The 21087-nt window shown below is 38.0% G+C and overlaps 1 protein-coding gene across 2 annotated transcripts in view; it reads right to left on the bottom strand.

Annotated features, from left to right (window-relative positions):
• The window catches only part of UBAP2 (ubiquitin associated protein 2), a 140852-nt gene that overhangs the window by 73586 nt on the left and 46179 nt on the right, over positions 1-21087 (bottom strand). For both annotated transcript variants that reach the window (XM_059492436.1, XM_059492437.1), the window contains exons 9-17: positions 17008-17060; positions 12441-12508; positions 11196-11385; positions 10316-10529; positions 8608-8879; positions 7461-7633; positions 6163-6370; positions 4947-4986; positions 2233-2416 (exon numbers count right to left, since the gene is read on the bottom strand). In XM_059492436.1, the coding sequence (XP_059348419.1) occupies positions 2233-2416; positions 4947-4986; positions 6163-6370; positions 7461-7633; positions 8608-8879; positions 10316-10529; positions 11196-11385; positions 12441-12508; positions 17008-17060 (1402 nt within the window). The remainder of the gene's footprint in view (positions 1-2232; positions 2417-4946; positions 4987-6162; positions 6371-7460; positions 7634-8607; positions 8880-10315; positions 10530-11195; positions 11386-12440; positions 12509-17007; positions 17061-21087) is intronic.

The raw sequence follows: 21087 nt of genomic DNA, 5'->3' as shown, positions 1-21087 counted from the left end.
ATTAGTACCCTACTTTTTTAGTGAAAAAAATCAAGTACAGATTATTATTAACAAAAACCATCTAAAACACCATTAGTATTTTTCAATTTACGGTATCTTTAGAAAAACTACAATTGCTTCAGGAATCAAATAGCGATGACTCCATGACACATGAAGTCCAAAATCAAAACAAGGTTCACACAAGCACAAGCCTGGTTCCTCATTCTTTCTCTGTAGCTGCTTACTATGGGGGACAGGTTTAAAGTGAGGTAGTGCTTTGGTTTGACTCACTGTGTTGTTTCTCACATTTTGAGTTGCATAACATTAACTCAACCAAGTAGAACTGCAGGGTACTTGCCCCATAATTCATCCAGAGATCTTCAAATGTCTCCCTGAAAGGTGACTGAAACTGGCATTTGAACATTTAAACTGACGAGTTATACCTTATATTCGAGGTCAAAAATGTAACCTACTGTATGTGGTATGCAATAAACTGAACCAACACAGAACAAAGGTAACCAAACGAAGCTATAAAACGTGTATAAATTGGTGCTCAAAGAAACCCCTTATTACTAAATAAGAAGCAGGAGAGATCAAGCAACAAAATTAGATTAGTGCTGTCTATGGAAATAGCCACAAGAAAATACAGTTTTCATACCAAAGTTGACAAGTTCATTACATGACCTAATTTAAAGGCAAATACTTCTGGTAGCTCTTCAAGGCATGGGCCCAGAATAAACTTTCACAGTTCCATAGATTAACTTTCAAAAGTGTCACCCCTTTTGCAGGAATTGGAACAACATCACTTCAGCAAGGGAAAAGTAAGAGTTTTATACCACTCCTTCACCCACTCTTCCCAGCTCTTTTGGTAAGTATTAATTCACCATCTGACCTATGGCAGAGACACAGACGACAGCCATCAGCTCGACCAAGTCAGACACATTTTGGATTTCAGGCATCCCGAGGATGGCTGAAACTTTGTATCTGTCCAACAACATCGACCCCCAGCTGATTTCCATCCGTTCATACAGCTTGTCAACAAATCATTGTGGGGATATGTGACCAATGTAAAGGGAATTGCTCTTGTTTGACATATTTACTATTTATTCAACAAAAAAATACTAGAGTGTTAAAAAAACCCCAACTATGTCCTAGCTGCAAAACAGGGAAAAAACTCCCTGATATCCCAAATCAGTTTCTTGTACTAACAAATATAGTACAAAGGTAAGTATCAAAAATGTAACTCAATCAATACGGCTTCAGGATTGTCATCCTGATGCCTTTTTTGGGCTTCCTTAAAACCAGAGGTCAGACGAAATTAAGAGAATAAAAAGAGCAGATGAAGCCTCCACAGGGGCTACACCCAGATATGGATGACCAGTCACGAGTTCTCACACTTCTGTAAGTTTGGTCCATTTGCATACTGGCAGTGAATCTTTCAACTACAGCTTCAGGTAATGAAGCAATTTACCCCATGTTTACTCCCCACCACCTCACTTCTCTTTATACTTCCGGGGCCTGAGACAGCAAGGTGTCCTTGAATCCCAGACCTAGAGAGGAGTTGTTTAGTCTAACCAAAATGTGAAGACAGTAGTTAATACTCTATATGGAGTTTAAAATTATACACTAAAGAACTGCAGGATTACAAATAAACAAAAAATATAAAAGCTAAAATCCTAAGGCATCAACATGACTGAGGATGCAACAGGCATTCAGAAAAACAGAGAGAAAGTGTAAATAAGCTGAATTGTGCTAGATGCACTTCCAGGAACATCAAACTGATATTTTGAAATATCTTAAGGAAATAGCTTAGAAAAAGAAAACACACACAGTTTCCCTGTGAAATAATTTCTGGGTTTTAATTTTAAGAAATAAAAATGAGACTACATTATTTCAAATTGGCCATGTAGTAAACTGTTAAAGAATAGTTTCAAACATATAACACTGAACAAAAACAGCAGGCACAAAGGAGGAAAAATAAACTGGGGGAATCAATAGCTGATTTAGCTAGCATGATTGAAGCAAACCTCTTGAAACACAAAGTTGTATATGTATCATGAAAGCGTGAGGGCAGCAGCTGCTCTGCCACTAGAAGGCAGCCCAGAGCTGCCTTCTGTTCTCAGAATCTCTCTCCTAATTCTGGTTCGCATAAGAAAAGGGACCCCTGGTGCCTGCCAGCCCCATAGGGAACCACCCTTACACCTGTCCTATCCTCAGAATGGACCCCCTCAGTTTACCACAACTCCACTGTACCTGCTCAGCTGAGAGAGTGAGCTGCTGGCCAGATCACTGGACTGAGGCAAGCTGGGCAATGCTGCCACGTGCTGCGATGCTGAAGGCAGAAGCGAGGCCGTGGTAGACACCACACTGGGCAGAGAACCAGCTGAAGGTAGTGAGGGAGAAGGCTCTGTCTTAGGTGCTGCAACTGATGGAATAGCTGCAACAAGTTAAAAAGAGGCACACAAATTAAAATTCTAGCATACTTGATATCCCAGCCCAGATGGCAGGAACACAGTAGCATTCATCCCTTGGTCTGCAAAAATCTCACCATTAAGAACTGGTAACCATATCAAGCAATTTGTCTATGAAGGAAAATTCAAACACAACTGAACTACAATTTTTTCCCCTTTAAGCTCTCTATTAACAATAAATTTACAATTATCACTGCTACACATGTAGTAAACAACTGTCTTCTGCACTTCATCTGCCACTATCTGGATTACTAATTTATACTTACAAGTCATTCTAAAATTCCTCACTTCTGGTACAGCAAACACAAGTAATTTCTGCCTTTTCAAGGCACTGTACATATCTAGTTTCACCTACAGCTCTGCTTCTTCATTCACACCTACACAGCACTGTTGGGGATGAAGACTGAGATCGCTGGAGTACACGGGTAGATAACTTATCCCTTTGGTATATTCAGTCAAAAGTGTAGTGCAGTAGAATGAAAAAAGCTACAATGAAAGGCCAGAATTGAGCACAGCATTAAGTATTTTTTATGGCTAAGGAGCTGTTAAATATTGACTCACTTTATTTAGATAATAAAAAGTGTTAGGTTTTATCTTACACTTTTTAGGCTACACAGATAAAAACTTGTTTATAGGATCACTACACTGTAATAAGAGGCTTAAAAATTCTATTGCCCAACATGATTCTCAGCTGTTTCAGTTATTTCTACTCCTACAAAAAATAACAAAGAATTAGAGACAGTCACTCACCAATAAAACTCAGAAAAGAGTTGAGCCCTACCTTCTGCTGGGCCATGTTCCCACACCACACCAGGGACCACTACCCAGTGGATCATCACTAACTTGTAATGTATGTGAAGACACTTTTAGATTGGTCATCAAACAAAAATCAAATACACACTTGGAAGTTATATATTAGAGTTTGTTCACTTTATGGATTTGATTTCTTAGCTAAATGACCAAGGTCAGGTTGTTGGTTGCAATGGAAAGAGGAATTAAAAGGTCCTGGCCTTGGTAATAAGTATGGCCTCTAAGAGAAGGAAATCCAAGTGACAAACATGCTTATGAAGGCAGTAACTATATAATCTAATAACTCCTGGTAAAACTCATATAAAAAAGGAGTAAATAACATTTAAAACTCCCAATATATTAAGAGCAGGATTCCCTTAACACAAGGGACAGAATCACCATCTTAAGATCCCCTACAAGATGACTGAATGCAATGTGCAAGACAAAGAAAACCACAAGACAAGTAGGATGGTCAGGAGTAAAACACATCAGTCGTACTTTGAATTAAGGATTTAGGAAGCTCGAGATCTGGATATTAAAGAAGAACAGCAAACAAGAGAGATGAACAACTAAGAATATTATAGCACATACAGAAAGAAGAAAGTACTTATAAAAGTTAAGACAACTTCAAAATCATTTGGATGCATAAAATAGACTCAATGGAAGAAGAAAACAGAAATGCTCTCAAAGGAGAACTGGCACAGGAAAAGAGACTAGTAAAGCTATTACAGAAAACAAAAGTGTTAGGAGTACTCAGATCTTTGTTTTCGGTAAAAAAAGGACAGGTTCTGTAGTGAATTTCATATATTGCTTATTAACCCTGTACACAACACTAGAAAAGTTCTTGTGTTGAAAAGCTGTCTGTGCACTTGGAGCATATACACTCCTGCTCCTTTAAATTCAACTTGGTACTAACAAAACATTGTACTACTAATGGCCTACCTGAAGAGATGTTTAAGAGGAGGTTAGACCTAAAATTGAAGTGTTGGAATTCCAAAAGATTTTAATTCACACCGCTGTCCTTGAAAACTTCCATGGAGCAGCACAAAGATCAGAAGAGTGAATACTATACTTTAATTACTTTAACTCCAAGTACAGAGCTGCAGGCCTGGTACAGGTCCACACTACATTAAAAACATGCCAAGATGAAGAAACTAACACTTATACCACAGTCAATACTGAAGTATTGTTTGCAAGATATTAAAAAACTCACAAGAGGGAATGTGTTTCTCACCTTTATTCCCAAAGACTTCTAACAGGGCAGAGATAGAATGATACCTAATGAGAGGTGCACTCAAAGAATGTGACTTCATTTCACTACAGCTAAATGATATTTGCAGCTTCCCAACTCAGAACTGGAAGAACTGCTAAAAAACTTCATATTATTTCTAATTTTGCATTTTTTTAGTATTAAATTATTTCTGACAGGTGAATTAAAAAAACAAAAGCCAACAGCAAAGTAGCTTCTCTAATTCTAAGATTGTTTAGGTTTGTAGATTTAATAGACTTGCCTTCATATTTCAATTGTAATCAAGAAGCAAGCAGCATGTTATGCAAGCACAAATAAAGTCAAATGGGTCAGCCATAAATTAGTCATGGAGAACAATATAAAGCCTTAAACCCAATGTCACTGACATGCTTGTGTGCACAGCAAGTAGCAAGGAACGAACAGAAAGTCCTGTGCTCAACCAAGCTTTGAAAACTTACTGTCAAGTGTTGCCTGTGTCCTAACACCACCGTGCCCATTCTGTAAACAAAGAAGAAATGAATTAACAAATCATCTTAGAAGTATATTAAATGCTCAGACTGAATCACACATTGAACATGCTTCATGCAAAATTCTATGTTCATATAAATTGAACAAGGCAGAAAATTAAATTTTTACTGCCTTTAAAAAAACTACATCATAAAGTTGTCTCAAGTGCAAGGTGTCCTCAACATAGAGAAACCCACACACTGCCCATAATACACCCATCAGCAGCAAACCTTCCCATGTACTGCATATAACATAAACTTCAGGTTCACACCAATATGAAAGAAGGAATTGCATTAACATATAGGAAATGGTTGTGCTTTTGATCTAATGTAACTCACAATTTTAACTATCCAAGTTACACAGAGACGCCAATTTTTTTCCATTGAAAGATAAGACTTGAGAAGCACCAGTTGTTTTTTGGATAACGCTGGAGTACAGAAGTGGATAGTCTATGCTTGATCCTCACCAGTACATACGAGCTAGTGCAGAAGACAAGTGTGACTGAGCCAACACATAACAAAGGCCAGAAGTAAATAAACTTACAAACTCTCACAAGATCCTAAAACATTCAATAAACTCAGTTCTTTTAAAATAAACCTACATTCCATATACAAAGACAGCAGGTGTGTCTGAATCTCCCAAGAGATTCTTTGTCCTATATTAGACCTCTGCTTATGCTTATTAAAATAACACATGAAACTAATTCCCACTGGTTTAAATGCAACAGAAAAGTAATACTGGAGGGGCCAAGAAAAAATTGGGATCCATTTGCTAGGTGCCATGTAAATTTAGTAAATAAAATACATTTGTAGAGAAACCATCAAGTTATTAGTTATGGCAAAATACCATAACTAATATTTACATACAGAGACAGTTCTTTAGGTTCAAGGAGGAAAACTCAAGTAGAATTTTAAGCGTTACTAAAAAAAAGGTCAAAAGACAATTTAAGATGTCAACACCCACAAAATCAGATGCTCTTATATCCCAAATACAGTAATACCAAAAACGACTACACACCAAGAAAAGCAACAACAAATAAGAGGATGGGCTTAGAAATCAAAAATACCACTTGGTTTGGTTACAGCATTAATGTATGAGGGGAATACAAACCTAACACAGGTAAGAGTATTCCCCCTTGTCTAGGTCCTGTTTCTGTGATGAACTCACCGTAACAGCAACAGGGGTTGGTTCAGACGGAGCCATGGAGCTTTGGTACGCTATCCTGCTATGCACAGAGGTCTGCTCATAGGAGGAAGTTGTTACTGAGCTAGTGCTCTGGGATGAGCAGGTCAGACTGGAAGAGCTGATGGCAGAGGTTGTGTAGGTGGAATCCTGCACTGTATTGGATATTGGCAAAGAGGTATTCAAAGGATCACTGGAAAAAAAGAATTATTTATCATCTTGGTAGGTATTTCAAATACTTTCATGAAAATATCAGCTTCTATATGGCTATCTAGAACAATCTCAAACACACAAAAAAATCTATACTATTAATGTTAGAAAATCTAAGAACGTAAAAAAAATTTATAATATGCTTTGGTTGTCACTAATCACTGCTTCAAAACATCAGCTGCACTAAGCACCATTCACCTTCCTCATTCCAACCCAAACAAGACAAGAATTTACATACAAGCACTTTTCAGTCCCATGTTATTTCCACCTTTTCCAAGGAAAAATTAATGATCATAATCTTTCTTTTTTAAACAAGCAGAATTGATAAAATCTGGTATATAATGAATAACAATAGGATTCTTTTTACAATAGAATTCTAATGTTACAAAATAAATAATGCAAAGCACTAAAAAATGCTTTAAAACATGCAGTAATGCTTTATTGTCCACTTAGTTTAAATAAATGTATAAAACTACAAGTTATGTGGAAATTCATTTCTATTAATATTTCTGAATTAACTTCAGGAAGCTTTTTACTGATGCTGATTTTTCAATGAGTAAGGAATTAAAACTGGTTTACTGGTCCACTGGCACTTATCATTGGCTGTTGTAGCATTTCAGTAAGAGCTTCTGCATACAGAAAGCCCAGGTTTTTTTCTCATTTTTTCATCCTGTAGGAGAATCAGATCTGTAACCTGTTGCTAATCTCCTAACTAACATAAATATATGGTAAAAAGGTCAATTCTGCTGGGTCAATGTAGAAAAACATGGGTAGTGAGGAAAAAACCCCCAAAACACTTGAAAATCAGGACAACTTCACATGAGAAAAACTTCTAAAGGATAGCTTATTTAAAGGTTATTTATATTCATATCGCCTTCAGCTTCACATCTACCCATCCAGGCAGATTTTGATTATCATTAGAGTAGAAAAATTATCATTTAAGATACAGTCCACAGAAAACAAGTAATCATATTTTCTCCTTTCATTACATTGTAATCCTGTCATGATGTTTTTGGCACAAACTTGACCCCCACAAGAAAACCTGAGAATGCAGGAGGGCAACTCACACATACTTTACAGATTTTGAATATAAGCTATTGTTGGTCGCCTGGTTGGTATTCTCACTGCTTGATGTTGATCCAAACTCTGGGAGTGTAGGCTCTGATCCAAACTCAAGAGCTCCAAACTGAACATTTAACCCTGTCATGTCTGCTGATCCAGGCATCTCCACAGCAGAGGCAGGAATCTTAAAGGAAGAAAAAAAGCCATAACTCTTTTGCATGCATCTGCAACTTGAAATTAATCCACTGATTCTGCTCTAATCTGGAGATGAATGAGTAAGCCGTACCATTCCACAACAATAAAGTAGCATCTTTGCACATTCCCCCCCCCCCCCCCCAATATTCATATTGTGGCTACTAAGTGAATCTAAAAATCACTCAGCAACAGCCATTTTCCATACAGAGCAAACAGCTATCTGCTTGCAAAAGATATCACCACAATATTTTGGACCTAATAACTATCCAGTTTAGTACATCCTGCTTCATAGATAAGAAACATACCAACATCTTTGCTCTCCTTCTCCCTAGCAATTTATATAAAACATTTACCGAATCAAATCACATAATCATTAAGGTTGGACAAGAACATTAAGACCAAGCCCAGGTATTAAAGCCAGCACTACCAAACCATGTCTCTAAGCACCATGTCTCTTCGTATCTTTCAAACAGTTCCAGGGATGGTAGCTCTCTCACTTACCTGGGCAGCCTGCTCCAGTGATTGACAACCCCCCCAGTGATGACATTTTTCCTAATATCCAATTTAAACCTTCGCTAGTGCAACTTGAGGCTGTTTCCTCTTGTATTGCCACTTGTTACCTGGGAGAAGAGACCAATCTCCATCTGGCTACACCTTCATTTCTAGAGAGTGATCAAGGTTCCCCTGAGCCTCCTTTTCTCCAGGTTGAGCCCCTGTAGCTTCCTCAGACCTGTGCTCCAGACCCTCCCCAGCTCTGTTCCCTTCTCTGGACATGCTCCAGCCCCTCAATATCTTCCTTATATGAGGGACCCAGAACTGGACACAGGATTTGAGGTGCAGTCTCACCAGTGCCCAGTACAGAGAGACAAGTCACTGCCCCAGTCCTGCTGGTTATGCCACTGCTGACGCAAGTTTTTGTGGTTTTTAAGTATAGTAATGACAAGCTATCACTCAATTACCCACCTTGGATGCAGGAGTTATCCTCCTTTTTGGTGGTTTTATCTGTTTCTGCTGGGTTTGATGAACAGTCACTGCTTGGTTATCCATAGAGATAGTGGGGAGCTGCAATATTTTGCTAACAGCTGTAGAGGTGTCTACTGGTGATGTCTCTCGGAGTTTTACCTGGGAGGAGGAAGACTCCAGCCCAGGAGGAGGAACAGGAACCACCTGCATTTGTTGCTGTCGCTGTGTCAGCTGGCTCAGAACTGGAGATGGCTCAGGCTGGGATTTAAAGTCTGGCCAGTGTTGGAAAAAAGGAAAAATCAAAATTAAAGCATTGAACTTTGCTCTTCACAGTTCTACTCTTTATACAAGAATCCAAGTGATGCTTAATGGTTATGATTCTATAGCATTTGCATGACTTTTCAGACAGCAGAAGGGTTTCACATGGATCATTAACACTAACACTAATAAGGACAACAGTTGATACACCTACTTTAAATAAACAGCAGTGGCCAAGCAATATTTAGTTTTTTCCAAAAATGCGAAAACAAACCTATCTACACAGTCATAGTATTATCACACACAAATCCTCAAAAACTGTTACAGATTATTTTAATCAGGCACTTCAAGTTTCACTCTTATTAACTGAGCTGATATAATGTGATTACTTCCAAGGGGTAAATAGTTGTTGCAATTTAGAGGTAGTATGAGTTAGGATTCCCTTCCCCTGCAAAGAAGAAGATGAAAAAAAATAGGAAGTCTTCTACCATCTCATAATAGCTGAGAATCAAAGAGATGCTGGATATAAACAGGTTTTTTCCCAAGTCTCCCCTTTCATAGTTTTTGGATACTGAAAGCCATGAGGTGACCTAAACCACTGGTCAACCACCACAGAGATCTCCAGCATTTCCAGTGTCAAGGGGTTTTTATTCAGTTGGTGAAGTCCATTAGAAAGCATTAAAATGTAGGTTTGGTTTTTTTTTAGAATTTCTGCATGTCAAAGATAGTAATTGCTACCAATGGCTGCTTATCTACACATAAACATATACACACATGACAGACACAAGAGCTATCTTCTTCACAGTGAGGATTCTGCTAGGAACAACACTACAGAAAATAAGTTTCTGTCATTCTCACTGTTACAATTTATTCTACTCAATTACATAAAAATTCATACCATTATAAGAACACAAAACAAGTAACCCGAATCCTTCACAGCACACTATGGAAAGAACACTGAAGCGTGATGCATATTATGAAGAAATTACACAGTACTCATTAAAAATTCATGTAATGATTAGAAGAGAGAATTTGGGAAAAAAACAAAATACAAGTACACAACTTTACACTCAGCTAAAAGAAGCATAGGTACAAGGAAAATAAGTATTTTCCGTATCTGTTGAAAAACAATCAACAACAAAATTCCACGTAAATATTCAAGCACACTAAATCAAAGATGTCACTACCTGGAAGGCTCAATAAATTTAAACATGTTATGACATTTAGGGATAGGCTTAAGCTTAATAAAACTTAGTTTATTATATACTTTTGATGTTTATTATCAGCAAATAAGCATAACATTTAAAATGTTGCAAGTAATTGTATTACTAGGATTAATTTTTTTTAAAGAAGTCTTTAATTAAAGTAATTTTAAACTATCATTGGCATTAAGAAATCCTACTGGCTAATATAAAGAGAAAGAGAGAAGAACCTGTGTCAAAGCACTTACCAAACTGACTGAGGACTGAGGACTGAGTACTAGGTGGTTTTAGATCCCAGGATGATGCAGCAACTGTGCTAGTGGTGGCAGAACTGCTATTGGTTTGTTGAGAGGTAAACTGACCCAATCCCGGTGATTTCAATTGGTCCAAGATTTGGGAACCAGTAGAGTTTGCCAATTTAGAAGATCTGAGCTCTCCAAAGCCAGAACAAAGAACTGCCGACTACCAAAAGACCAAGAAGAAAAGGGGAAGGAGTGGAGTTAATATTTTAACTAATAATTGAACACAATGATAGGGTCAATGCCTACCGCTGCTATCTGGAAGCAACAAAAATCTTTTCAGACCTAGATTACTAACAAAGGACTAGTAAAAATTTCCACTACTGTAATCACAATAATACTAACTTATTTGAACCTACACATCTTAAAATATCATAGACTTACTAATAGTTGGACTAGTTTTTAGAGAATAAACACCTCATCTCACACCCTCAAAACTGATTCAGAAATAGGCATGCTTCCACAAGAAGTAGCTGACTATGTGCTTGGAAATAACACATCCATTTTCTGGCCTAGAACTCTTAAACTATAAACAAATTATTTCATCCTACATCAGCAAGCAATGAACACATCTGCTCTCTAATCAAAAATTAATATAACTGCTTCATGCAAATGCAGAAATAACCAACCAGCAAAATGAAAAAAGTAATTTTTGGTGGGGGGGGGAAGGGGGCTGAAAGTAAAGAATTATATTCTTCATTTTAATTTTTCACAAATACCAAAACACTTCATGAAATGACCAGCACTGGAAAAGTTGTTTAACTTGAAATATTTACTCATGAACAACATTTAGAAAACAAAATATTTAGAAAGCACAAGATAGTTTTACCAGACTTTGAGGAGAGTAAGAGTTTACAGCACTGGAGCTGCCTGTTCCTGATGCCATCTGGGTGCTGTGCTGAGAATTTGTGAATACTAAGGCTTGGCCAAAGGTCTGCTGCTGAGAAGACTCAAATGAGTTGCCTTCTGTCTCTTGGGTAGATGTCACTGGCTTTTGAAGCAGTGTCACCAAATCAATGCTGTAAGACAAAGTGAAACTTGGCTGAAATGAGTGAACAGTGATGAAACTTCAGTGACACTGGGGAAAGCACTAGCAATACTAAGGCTGCCATCCCAGCAACAGAATTATTACTGATTAGCAGTCTTTTCAGATGTTTTTTGTCTACCATACAAGACAGAGAAGGGATCTTTTTGCCACTAAGTGACAAACAAAAAAATCCCACCCCAATTCGAGTGGATGAACTAAAACATTTTCTAACAATCTGAGGGACATCCACTGGAGAATAGAACAAAAAACACATGAATATACTACCTTTAAGAAAGAAAGAAATATAAATTATACACCATGTGACACCATGCCTCATGCAAATCACATCCATATTATATGGAAAATTTTGCTACAGCACAGCAAAATCAGGACTTTTGGAATCACTAGCCAGATCTCATGCTATCCAACTACCAAAGCGTTCACTATACTTTAATGTGCTCCTCAGGAACATGAAGCTAATGGAAGCAGCTGATTCCACAACATGACCAGAAAGGCATTTGAAGACAAAGGCAGGCAAAGGAAGGCAGCAACTTGACCTATTTTTGGTTCTTGATCTTAACCGTCTATCATCAGTAAAGGCTTGTAACTGTGATGTTCACCAGGGAATTCACCTTTTTGTCAATGCAAGCTTTCATTTAACACATCTGCCAAAGCATGACATTCCGAACACTTCATCTACAAAGATAGGCTTTCCCACTTTCTGGACACTAAAGCCAGAGCTTCCCTTTCAACAGCAAAAAAATTTTTCTTCCCAGCTCCTTTTCTTCCTATCTGTAAGCAGTCTTGATGCAGAGGATGTGTTATGCTCACACATTTGGTAAGTTTGTTCCCACTTTCACAGTCAGAAATAAGTAACTCAGGAACTCACAGAAACAACAATTTTCAAGCAGGGCTTTTTCAATTTTTAGATGAGTTTGACCAATCTCTGAGAGAGTTTTTATTCAATATTTTATGTGTGCAAGCTAATATTGCCTAATGAAGGAGAAGGTTTTTAAAGTATAGGGAAAACATGGAAGAAGAGCTTACCTTTGCCCAGGAGTCACATGATTTTCAGCTGGAACAGAAGACGCAGTGAAGACTTTTGTTTCAGAAAGCTGAAAAAGAGATGGAGTAAGAATCTCATATGCTCACATTTCCCTCATGCAACATCTGCATAAATTCCATTTTGGTCATGCACTTTCAATATAAAAGTAAAGTCAAACTACCATTACAAACAGCTACTCTGAAGCTCTGCTTAAAAAGACAAAAACATGTAGTCAAACTTCAGTAAAATCTTCGCCACAGAATCAAGTACCTATTTAATTAGAGGGCTGGGTTAGGATATTCGACCTACTGACAACACGCACCAGCATAGAATTGTACACCAGTGTAATACATCAGCTTGGGAAACAGTTTAATTGAAACACACCAGTAGAAAGTAATTAATGTGACAGCCATTCTACCATCAACGTGCAGACAATTTATGACATTACAGAGCAACTCTGACAAATCTTATTGCACAAGGTAACACATTGCACTGCTCCCACTCATTCCATGTATCCTTGCATCTGACATTTCAGCTGCCACCACCAGCAGATGCAGGTAAGTACAGGTAAGTTCAGTGAACCAGCATTCATGGCTCCTTCTTGGCAGCTGTTAGGAGAGGCAATAACGTCTTTAACTGAGTGCTCTGAGAGCACGAGCTGGGAAACTGTGATAAAATGAGAGCCATGCTGACACTCATGTAACAAGTCAGACCACCCACAGAGGACAGCTGCACTGTTTTCACTATGCTGTTACAATACAAAGAGATACTCGCACAGGCACCTGGGGAAGTGGAGCTGGTTGGGACCTCGGAGGAAAAGAAGAGGCTGGTTTTTGCCATGTGGTAGGATTTTTTAAATACTTTTTGTTGTTTAAAAAGTAGTTCTTGAACAGCTACAACTTCCTAGGCTAATTTGATTCTATCGACAGGAATACTTGCAAATCAGAATAGATCTTAAGCCAGTAGAAGTTAGGTTTAGCAAGACAGAGCTAGGCATGTACAATGTTTGTATTTTAAATTTACTTTTCACAAAATCATCCTTAATTCCTTTAGTAGCCTTGTCTTTAACTAAAGAATAACTGACCTATTCAAGGAACACCTTTCAAATGTGCCATTTGATACAGCTCTTCTAGAAATTATACATTTTTAACTGCATACATCTCTAGCAGTTTAAAGGACACCACAGACATGAGCCAATTTCATTTGCCATCCCACAGGCAGCTCTACTGAGAGCATGTGATTCCTGAACATGCACATCTGATAGGGGTCTCCTTGATTTAAGAAGGACACAGAAGAGCTGACTGGGAGCAAATCACCACTCAGAGGCAGAGCAGAGATATCTCACATACTGTCCCAGCACTCTGTCACAAGGAGCACATGAGACCATGAACAAATCAGCCTAATACAGTTCCTCCCTCCATTTCTTACCCTTCCCTTGCTGCCAACACAAAGTACTTTAATCCTTCATTTCTGGATCACTTGTCCTGAGATGAATGCTGACAGCCCACAACTCTGTGTACTGACCAAAACAAAGAAAGAACATTCCACTTAAGTACATTTCAGTTAAAAAGGCTATTCCTCTATTGTCCAGCACTTTCTGAATCATGTGTTTTATTTTAGAGCAATGTGTACTGTACTTTCTGGGGTACTGTGATATTCCTGCATTACATGGCACAAGGAGGTCAACTAATGGCACAAGCAGCACTCTATGGTCTGCAATCCCTTGGTTAAATATTAAATTCTTTGTAATGTCAACAGTTTCTTATACTCACATAACCAAGAAAAGACTAATCAGGGACAAACACTGATGAACCCCAAAACTTCAGCAGATTGAGGAGACTGAGGATGTTTGTGACAATGCAAATGCATGCTTGATGTGTAAGAGAAAAAATGCTCTCTATAGATGAACCAGCATGCAAACAGCAGTCTCCAGCTACCAGCTCAGTTACACTGAGATTTACACTACAACCTGTGGCAAACTCACTGCCAAAAGGTCCAACCAAGCACTTAATTCAGTACTCTGCAGGGATTATGGCATTCGTCAAAACACATATTTCGTGCTGTGGCAGCTGAAAAGTTTTATTACAGATGTACTTAGTATTTCTCAGAAATAGTATTTTCAGCTCCCAATCAAGCCATTATGCTTGCTGCACACTACACTCACAAATCTTTCACTGAGGTCTGGCATTTTCCCAGAACTGAATGAATGGTTGTGAGCCATTTGTCGGTGCTGGCCTCACAGGGGTATGTCCTCCATCTGCAGTGATATGCCCATGCTTCCCAGCTCCTGTTTCTACGATAAAATCATTCTCCAATCACCAAACAGACAATGCACTTGACAACTAGCTATCAGCTCCTAAAGGAGTATAGGAATAGTGAGGAGAAGAGGAAAATATACTCCAGCATCCTCACAGAAACTCAACATCAACAAATCAGAAATTTAAAAAAAAGCTTATTACTGTTTTGGTATGATGTAGTGAGGGTAAAAAATTAAAACAACTTCTCATGCTGCTACCGGGTAAAGAAACCACTTCCAGCAAAACACTTTTTTTTTCCCCTTTCCTTTTTTGAAAATGAATGTTGTTGTGGTTTCAAATAATAACAGAAAATGTTTGTCATTATCCACTTTCCATCAATTTGTATTTATTCTATTTCTTTCCTTTGGAATAGTTGCTGTAGTTAAACTTTACTTTCTTTTAAGAGCAAAACCCAGAGCCACCTAAAGTACCTCAATATTTGTCTAGTCCTTCATTGTTAATACTCTGAATATCCCTTTAACAAAACACAACCTCTTATTTTCACTGCAAGCACTTTCCATTCTATTTAACAGCACCTTGACAACCTATTATACTTGCTTAATACTCACTGCAAAAGATAAGGACCAGACAGTACTATTAGGTCACAAAGACCTAATTCTTCTTGGGTCAAGCAATGTTAAATTTTACTGACTTGCTCATGACTTGTATCTGACTAGAGAACACCACATTTAAACAGAAATATTCTTTAGAAAAACACCTGGTCTTTCCCTCAGACAGTAAATTGATCAGCTTCCTTGGTTCTTTTAATCAATAGTCATGCCACTAGAACTGTTTGTTACTTAAATGCATGGATCCATTTTCCAGACACAGGTTCATACTACACCTCTGCTACACTAAAACCAGAGTCGATCACATGCTCCTAAAGTAACCCTTTCAGATTCCCTAAACTAAGATCTCCCTTCTCAAGGATCTTTGATTAGATATTTTCAGCTATTATACACAATTTTTCATCTGTAGAAGTAATGAGAAATTGGGTTTGGTACTTATGAATCAAGTTCAGGAGCATCCACGTACATAAACATAACTCAAGAATGACTAAGAGATGGGGAAGAGTGCCAACAGGCAAAAATACTACAATAGGAGCTTTTTTAATACAGCATCAGCTCATGCTGAGCTGTTCTTTTTTCATCATCCATTACATTCCTGGAAACTTTTGAGTTGCAGCTTTCCAAACACCAAGCCCTTGTTCTGAAGGTGTGTCTTTATTCCTATAAAGCAAATGGATACTTGGCTATATTAAAGTATTTCTCACTGGAATAGTTCAAACATTGCAGAGGTCCAAATCTTGCCACATGACTGGCTCACTTTCAAAGGCTATTCCAATATATTTTGTATTTGAAACCATTTTATTAAGCAATTACTTTAGTTTTACTTCCCAATCATTGATTGAGGCACTAGATGGCATCTGGCCTCAGATTGGGAGGACTAATAGCCTTCCTACAAAAGCCCACATTCAATAAGGGTCCTTCTGTAATAGATCTGCCAAAATTTTCTAGGCAGATTTCAATATACTAAAATGTTTTTCAATAGAATGCAATTATTTTTAGAACAAAAAGTATAACATATTTTTCCCTTTTATTTTTTGGCGCATGTTTTGGGCTAATGTATCTGCATCTTGACATTTCGTTGACTCTTTCTGAATATTAGCAGACCAATAACTTTCTCCTAGGCTATAGGGATTTTTCCAGGATCCAAAATTAATAAAAACTAACAACGGGCTAGAGATTTCAAAATTCATTTGCAAATTATTCAGCTCTAGTACCTAATTAAAACAAATTCTATCTGTAGTCAGCATTGCTCAACACCCGTCCCTTACAACAAACGCTCCATTGTACCAGCATCAAACAGGGGTGAGAACAGCTCATAGCATTCCACCGTTCTTAGCCCTTAGTCCACCTCTAGCACACACTCAGGAAACTAAAGACAGGTTTAAAATATGTCAGCTTTTGATGACATTAACTGATACAGAAAACCTAGGAATTTAAGAATTTCTTTCAATTCTCTCAAAAGATACATCCCTATCATTAGGTAAGGATGGAGCTTCCATATCCGTTACACAAAGCATTCACGCATTTCCAGGACAAACACTGACATTCCACCTTGCAGGAGGCGGCAAGAGGGATGACTTATTTTCACTCTACTGAAAATAAACTTGAAATAATGGATTACTTCAAATATTTAGTTTTTGAAAACAACACAAACTCTGGAGAGAATAAATAATCAATTGGTATATCCAGCCAGTTGCACTTACATCTTCATTCCAGTCTTCTGCTGTCCATTCTTCTATTGAGTTCTTCCATGCTCCTATTATAATAGGGGAAGGAAAGAAAGGTACAAGTTAAAGGCATAACACTGTGTTTCAATCCTTCTGCTTTTCAAGCAATCCCATTTTCATTATCAGTGGAACACAAAGCAAGGAAATGGAGGTTGGAAACATATTTGGAAACATGGTTGTAGGCTCTAGAAAACTGGTCTGCAGAATTAAAATTCTGGGAGGGAAACACCACCACTCCTTTCCCCCTGCCCCTGATTTTTGATCTTTGCCACTATGGTACCGGACTCAATTTGCATGAATGCACATCTGCACCCAGTGATTAATCCCAAACATTGGAAGAACTTCCTCTTATGGGTCCAACAGCAGTGAGAGGTTACTCAACCCTCACATAGGATCCTCCAGATTCACACACAAATTAATACAGAACAAAACACAACCACCAATACCTGCTGCAAGACCCACAATCCTACTTTCAACACATTCAATTTCAGGACCTAAGCTATGCCTGTGAAGACTACTTTCCAACCTGGTAATTCACTCAGAGTAGCACAACTCTAATTCCTTCCCCTGAGAGAGCAACTTATTTTAGAACACAAGCAATTCTTATGACGGTAGCAGGACAATCTTTAAATTTCCACTGTAGCTAAAAAATGCTTCCTGTTACTGGAGGCAGACTGGGTTTGGTAAACTCTGGAGCACAGTGAAGCATGCAGAAATAGGAAAACCACAGAAACCAAATCTATGTATGTAAAATTTGAATCCCTTCCATAGGAAACAGCAGGTACAGACATGCAAGAGCAATAAAGGGACTGAAGGCCTTGACCACCGGCAGCAGTACAGTGAAGATCATTCCAACAACAACTGGAGCCTTTGTGTAAACTGTGCAACCACGAGCAAAGAAAACACCAGCACCAAAGGCAGCACCGCCAGCACCCTGGATCAAGTACAAAGCAAAGAGACTGCTGCTTCCATCATCTCCTTTCATTTAACCAGGAATTGGTCTGTTTCTGATTAATTCAGAAACAAGCACCCCAAAAACACCAAAGCCAGCTGGTGCTAATGCCAGAAGTGCACTGGTGCTTCCTCTTGTACCCCATGACACCACAGTGGGTTTTGGCAGAGGAGGGTTGAGCGGCGCCAGTCCTGCCAGGCAAAAGGAATGACCATGGAGGTAATGCACAGTGGGGGGGAAGAGAGGGGAACTATACCTTGGAATCCAAAATTATTTGGCAGGTCCTGAGCAAGGTAACATCCGCTCTGTGTGGGCTCTGTGGAGCAATATAGAGTTGCCTGAAACATCTCATGCTCACATTTTAGCAAATGGCTCCTACCCAGGGTTGATGTTTTTACTAATAACCATACCCTATAGCAAAACTACTACAATGCTTCAAATTTCTAGAGTAATCCACACATTTCAACAGAAATTTTGAAAAGGAGGAAAAGCCCAATTATCTCCCATAAGCCAGTGCCAAGGTCTGTCTCTAGAAGACAAGTTTTGCACTGACACCTGAACACTAAAACAGAGCTCAAAGTCTGATAAAATAAAGACTAGAAGAGCTCAGGTACCTCAAGTCAGACTCTTGTGTATTTTCCACCACCTTTGGGAGACGAAACCTACTTGAAATAATACTTGTGATGTTTTCCTCACATTAAACTTAAACAACTGTCTGTTGTTCTCCCTTATAAAGCTAGTCCTGAGGGTTTACTCTTTTAAATACTGTGTACAGCCTCTCACCCTTTTATTAGTTTATCCAAGCTGCCAAGTTTATTAGTGTCATTTACTAACACTTTCCCTTCCCAACTCAATCATTCCACTCTCACTTATTTCAGTACTCTTCTCTGCACAAAATTCAGTTTCTGAATGTCTTTCTCCTATTGATCTGATCTAAGTCAGATTTTGCCACAGGCCCATCGATTTCTCTTTAGTCCAAAATCCACCCTGGCATTACTGCAACTCATTCATCCTCTTCCCAATCTTTCCCCCAAGCTTTGCAAAGCATTACAATTCAAGAGTTTTCTGTTTTCAATCAAAATTATGTTTTGCATTTTCTAAGATCCTTATCATACAAGCTTCAACCTAGGTGGCTATTTGTGACCCTTTCCTCTTTTTCTTTGTTAAAAGTTCAGTTTAGAAAGTTATCAAGCCAAGAAAAACAGCATACATCTTTTGAGGAGTCTTCAGCTATGTTCCTCCAATTATCCTCTCTCCGTGTCACACTCTTTATTTTTTTACCATTTCTTTGAACAATCATTGATATTAACCCCAAAATAAATTTAACTTGGTCTATGCCAAACTTATGTACTAGTTCTTTCCTTCTGGATTTGCATTCTAGAAAGACTTGAAGGCTTCCTTAAAATGTTCCTTCAGACTTTAAGAGCAGATATTGAAAAAACAAACCAAACACAAAACCCCCAGAAAACAAAAACCCAAACACCAACTTCCTTGTACCTTCCAAGGAACACAACTGTCCCTCTTGAGAGTTACTCTTTAATTTATTTCTTATTTCTAGTCATTCTTCAGTTTCAGAGTAATTTAAGGCTGTTTATAACTAAGGTAACAAAGGAAGTTTTTCCATGAAACTTAAACTCTATCAAAGTAGTGACATGAGTAAATTACCAGAACACAAGGCCATTTTTACAACAAACTTTGAGAAGTGAGCACCTCTAACACAATTTATGTTTAAGAACTGCTGTGATTTGCACTCATTTTCTCCCACTGCCCTGTACATTACAAAAAAGGTGAGAGAAAAGATGCTGCCCAAGTTTATTTCTTTTTGGAGGAAGCTAGTAATTTTGTTTCTCTTCATCTATCCCTTCCCTTTGCCTTTCCTCTGTATATTATTTCTACATAAATTAGAATGCAGGAAAATTGATGCTGTATTATTTGGAATAAAGACTTGCCCTTCAGTCTGTATTTCAGCCAACACTAAATTTCACCTTCACAGAACCAGCTAGCTTTTCTACTAGATTACACAATGGTGCACTTAGAAAGGCTATTCAAGCTATCATGATGCCTCTGGCATCTGCAATAATTCAGGACATGAGGTTCTAGAGCACTTTCAGAGTACACATAACAGAAATTGCATTTTGGAAACAAACATTATATTTATTTTTTATGAAAATACTGATTTCCCCAGCAGTGGCTAAAGAAAGAAATACTTAGTACATAACTCAGAATATCACGAAGAGTTTATATTGGTATAATGTCTCCAGAAAATATTTTGGTAAGCAAAGATATCTTATCTCTCTAAGTTACCCAGTTACTGCTTCTTTAATGTAACTGCAGATTAAAGACACTAGGTTTTCAAGTAGATAGCAGGAGTTGATATTTTTTACCTTCTTTTGAGATTAAATAAGAAATGGGACTGGATAATGAGGAATAAATAGAGCAATTTCCTTCCTGTCCTTCCTGTATAAACTCTTACCTGACGTCTATAAAGTCCACTGCAAGCTTTACAGTTTTGCATACACATATAGTTCCCACATTCAAAACTTTAGCTGACCCCCCATTGGGAATTTAACTGGGTCATTGATTTGTAATTAACAATGCATCATGTGAATTTAGGAGGAGGAACCTGAAAATTAATATTTGGGATTAACAAGTCAATTCATGCTCAACTTTATGCAAACTACTTCCAGCCCCATACCTTGTCTGACACTGTCCTCCCCAGCACAGCTTCCATGTTCCTTCCCAGCAGTCTCTTCTGCTGTAAAATTACCACCCCAGCTGCAGCTTCCTCTAAAAACCCTCAAGATGCTTTCCATCAAAAGGCTGAAAGTGCTACCCACTTGGACAACTGATGTTTCAATTTTAAAGCCTGTTCTTTCTGAAGTTATTCCTTTTGCCCAGAGACTTCTTTCAGACATTCCTAGAGCTTGCCTACAACACCATAAAAGAAAGCATTCTTTAGAGAGACATTGCTGTTTTGTCACTTATTGTACCTTTTTCATTTGAAAGTAAATTAAGATTAGCAACAAAAAGGTACTTAACACCCAACAAGAACATTCACATTTACCTAGTTTACTTTAATTTTCTGCCAACCAAGTAATTTTGTA

This window comes from Ammospiza nelsoni, chromosome Z, assembly GCF_027579445.1.
Source record: "Ammospiza nelsoni isolate bAmmNel1 chromosome Z, bAmmNel1.pri, whole genome shotgun sequence".
Classification (NCBI taxonomy): Eukaryota; Metazoa; Chordata; class Aves; order Passeriformes; family Passerellidae; genus Ammospiza; species Ammospiza nelsoni.
The sequence above is the reverse complement of the archived record's forward strand: the minus strand, read 5'-3'. Positions and strand labels throughout refer to the sequence as shown.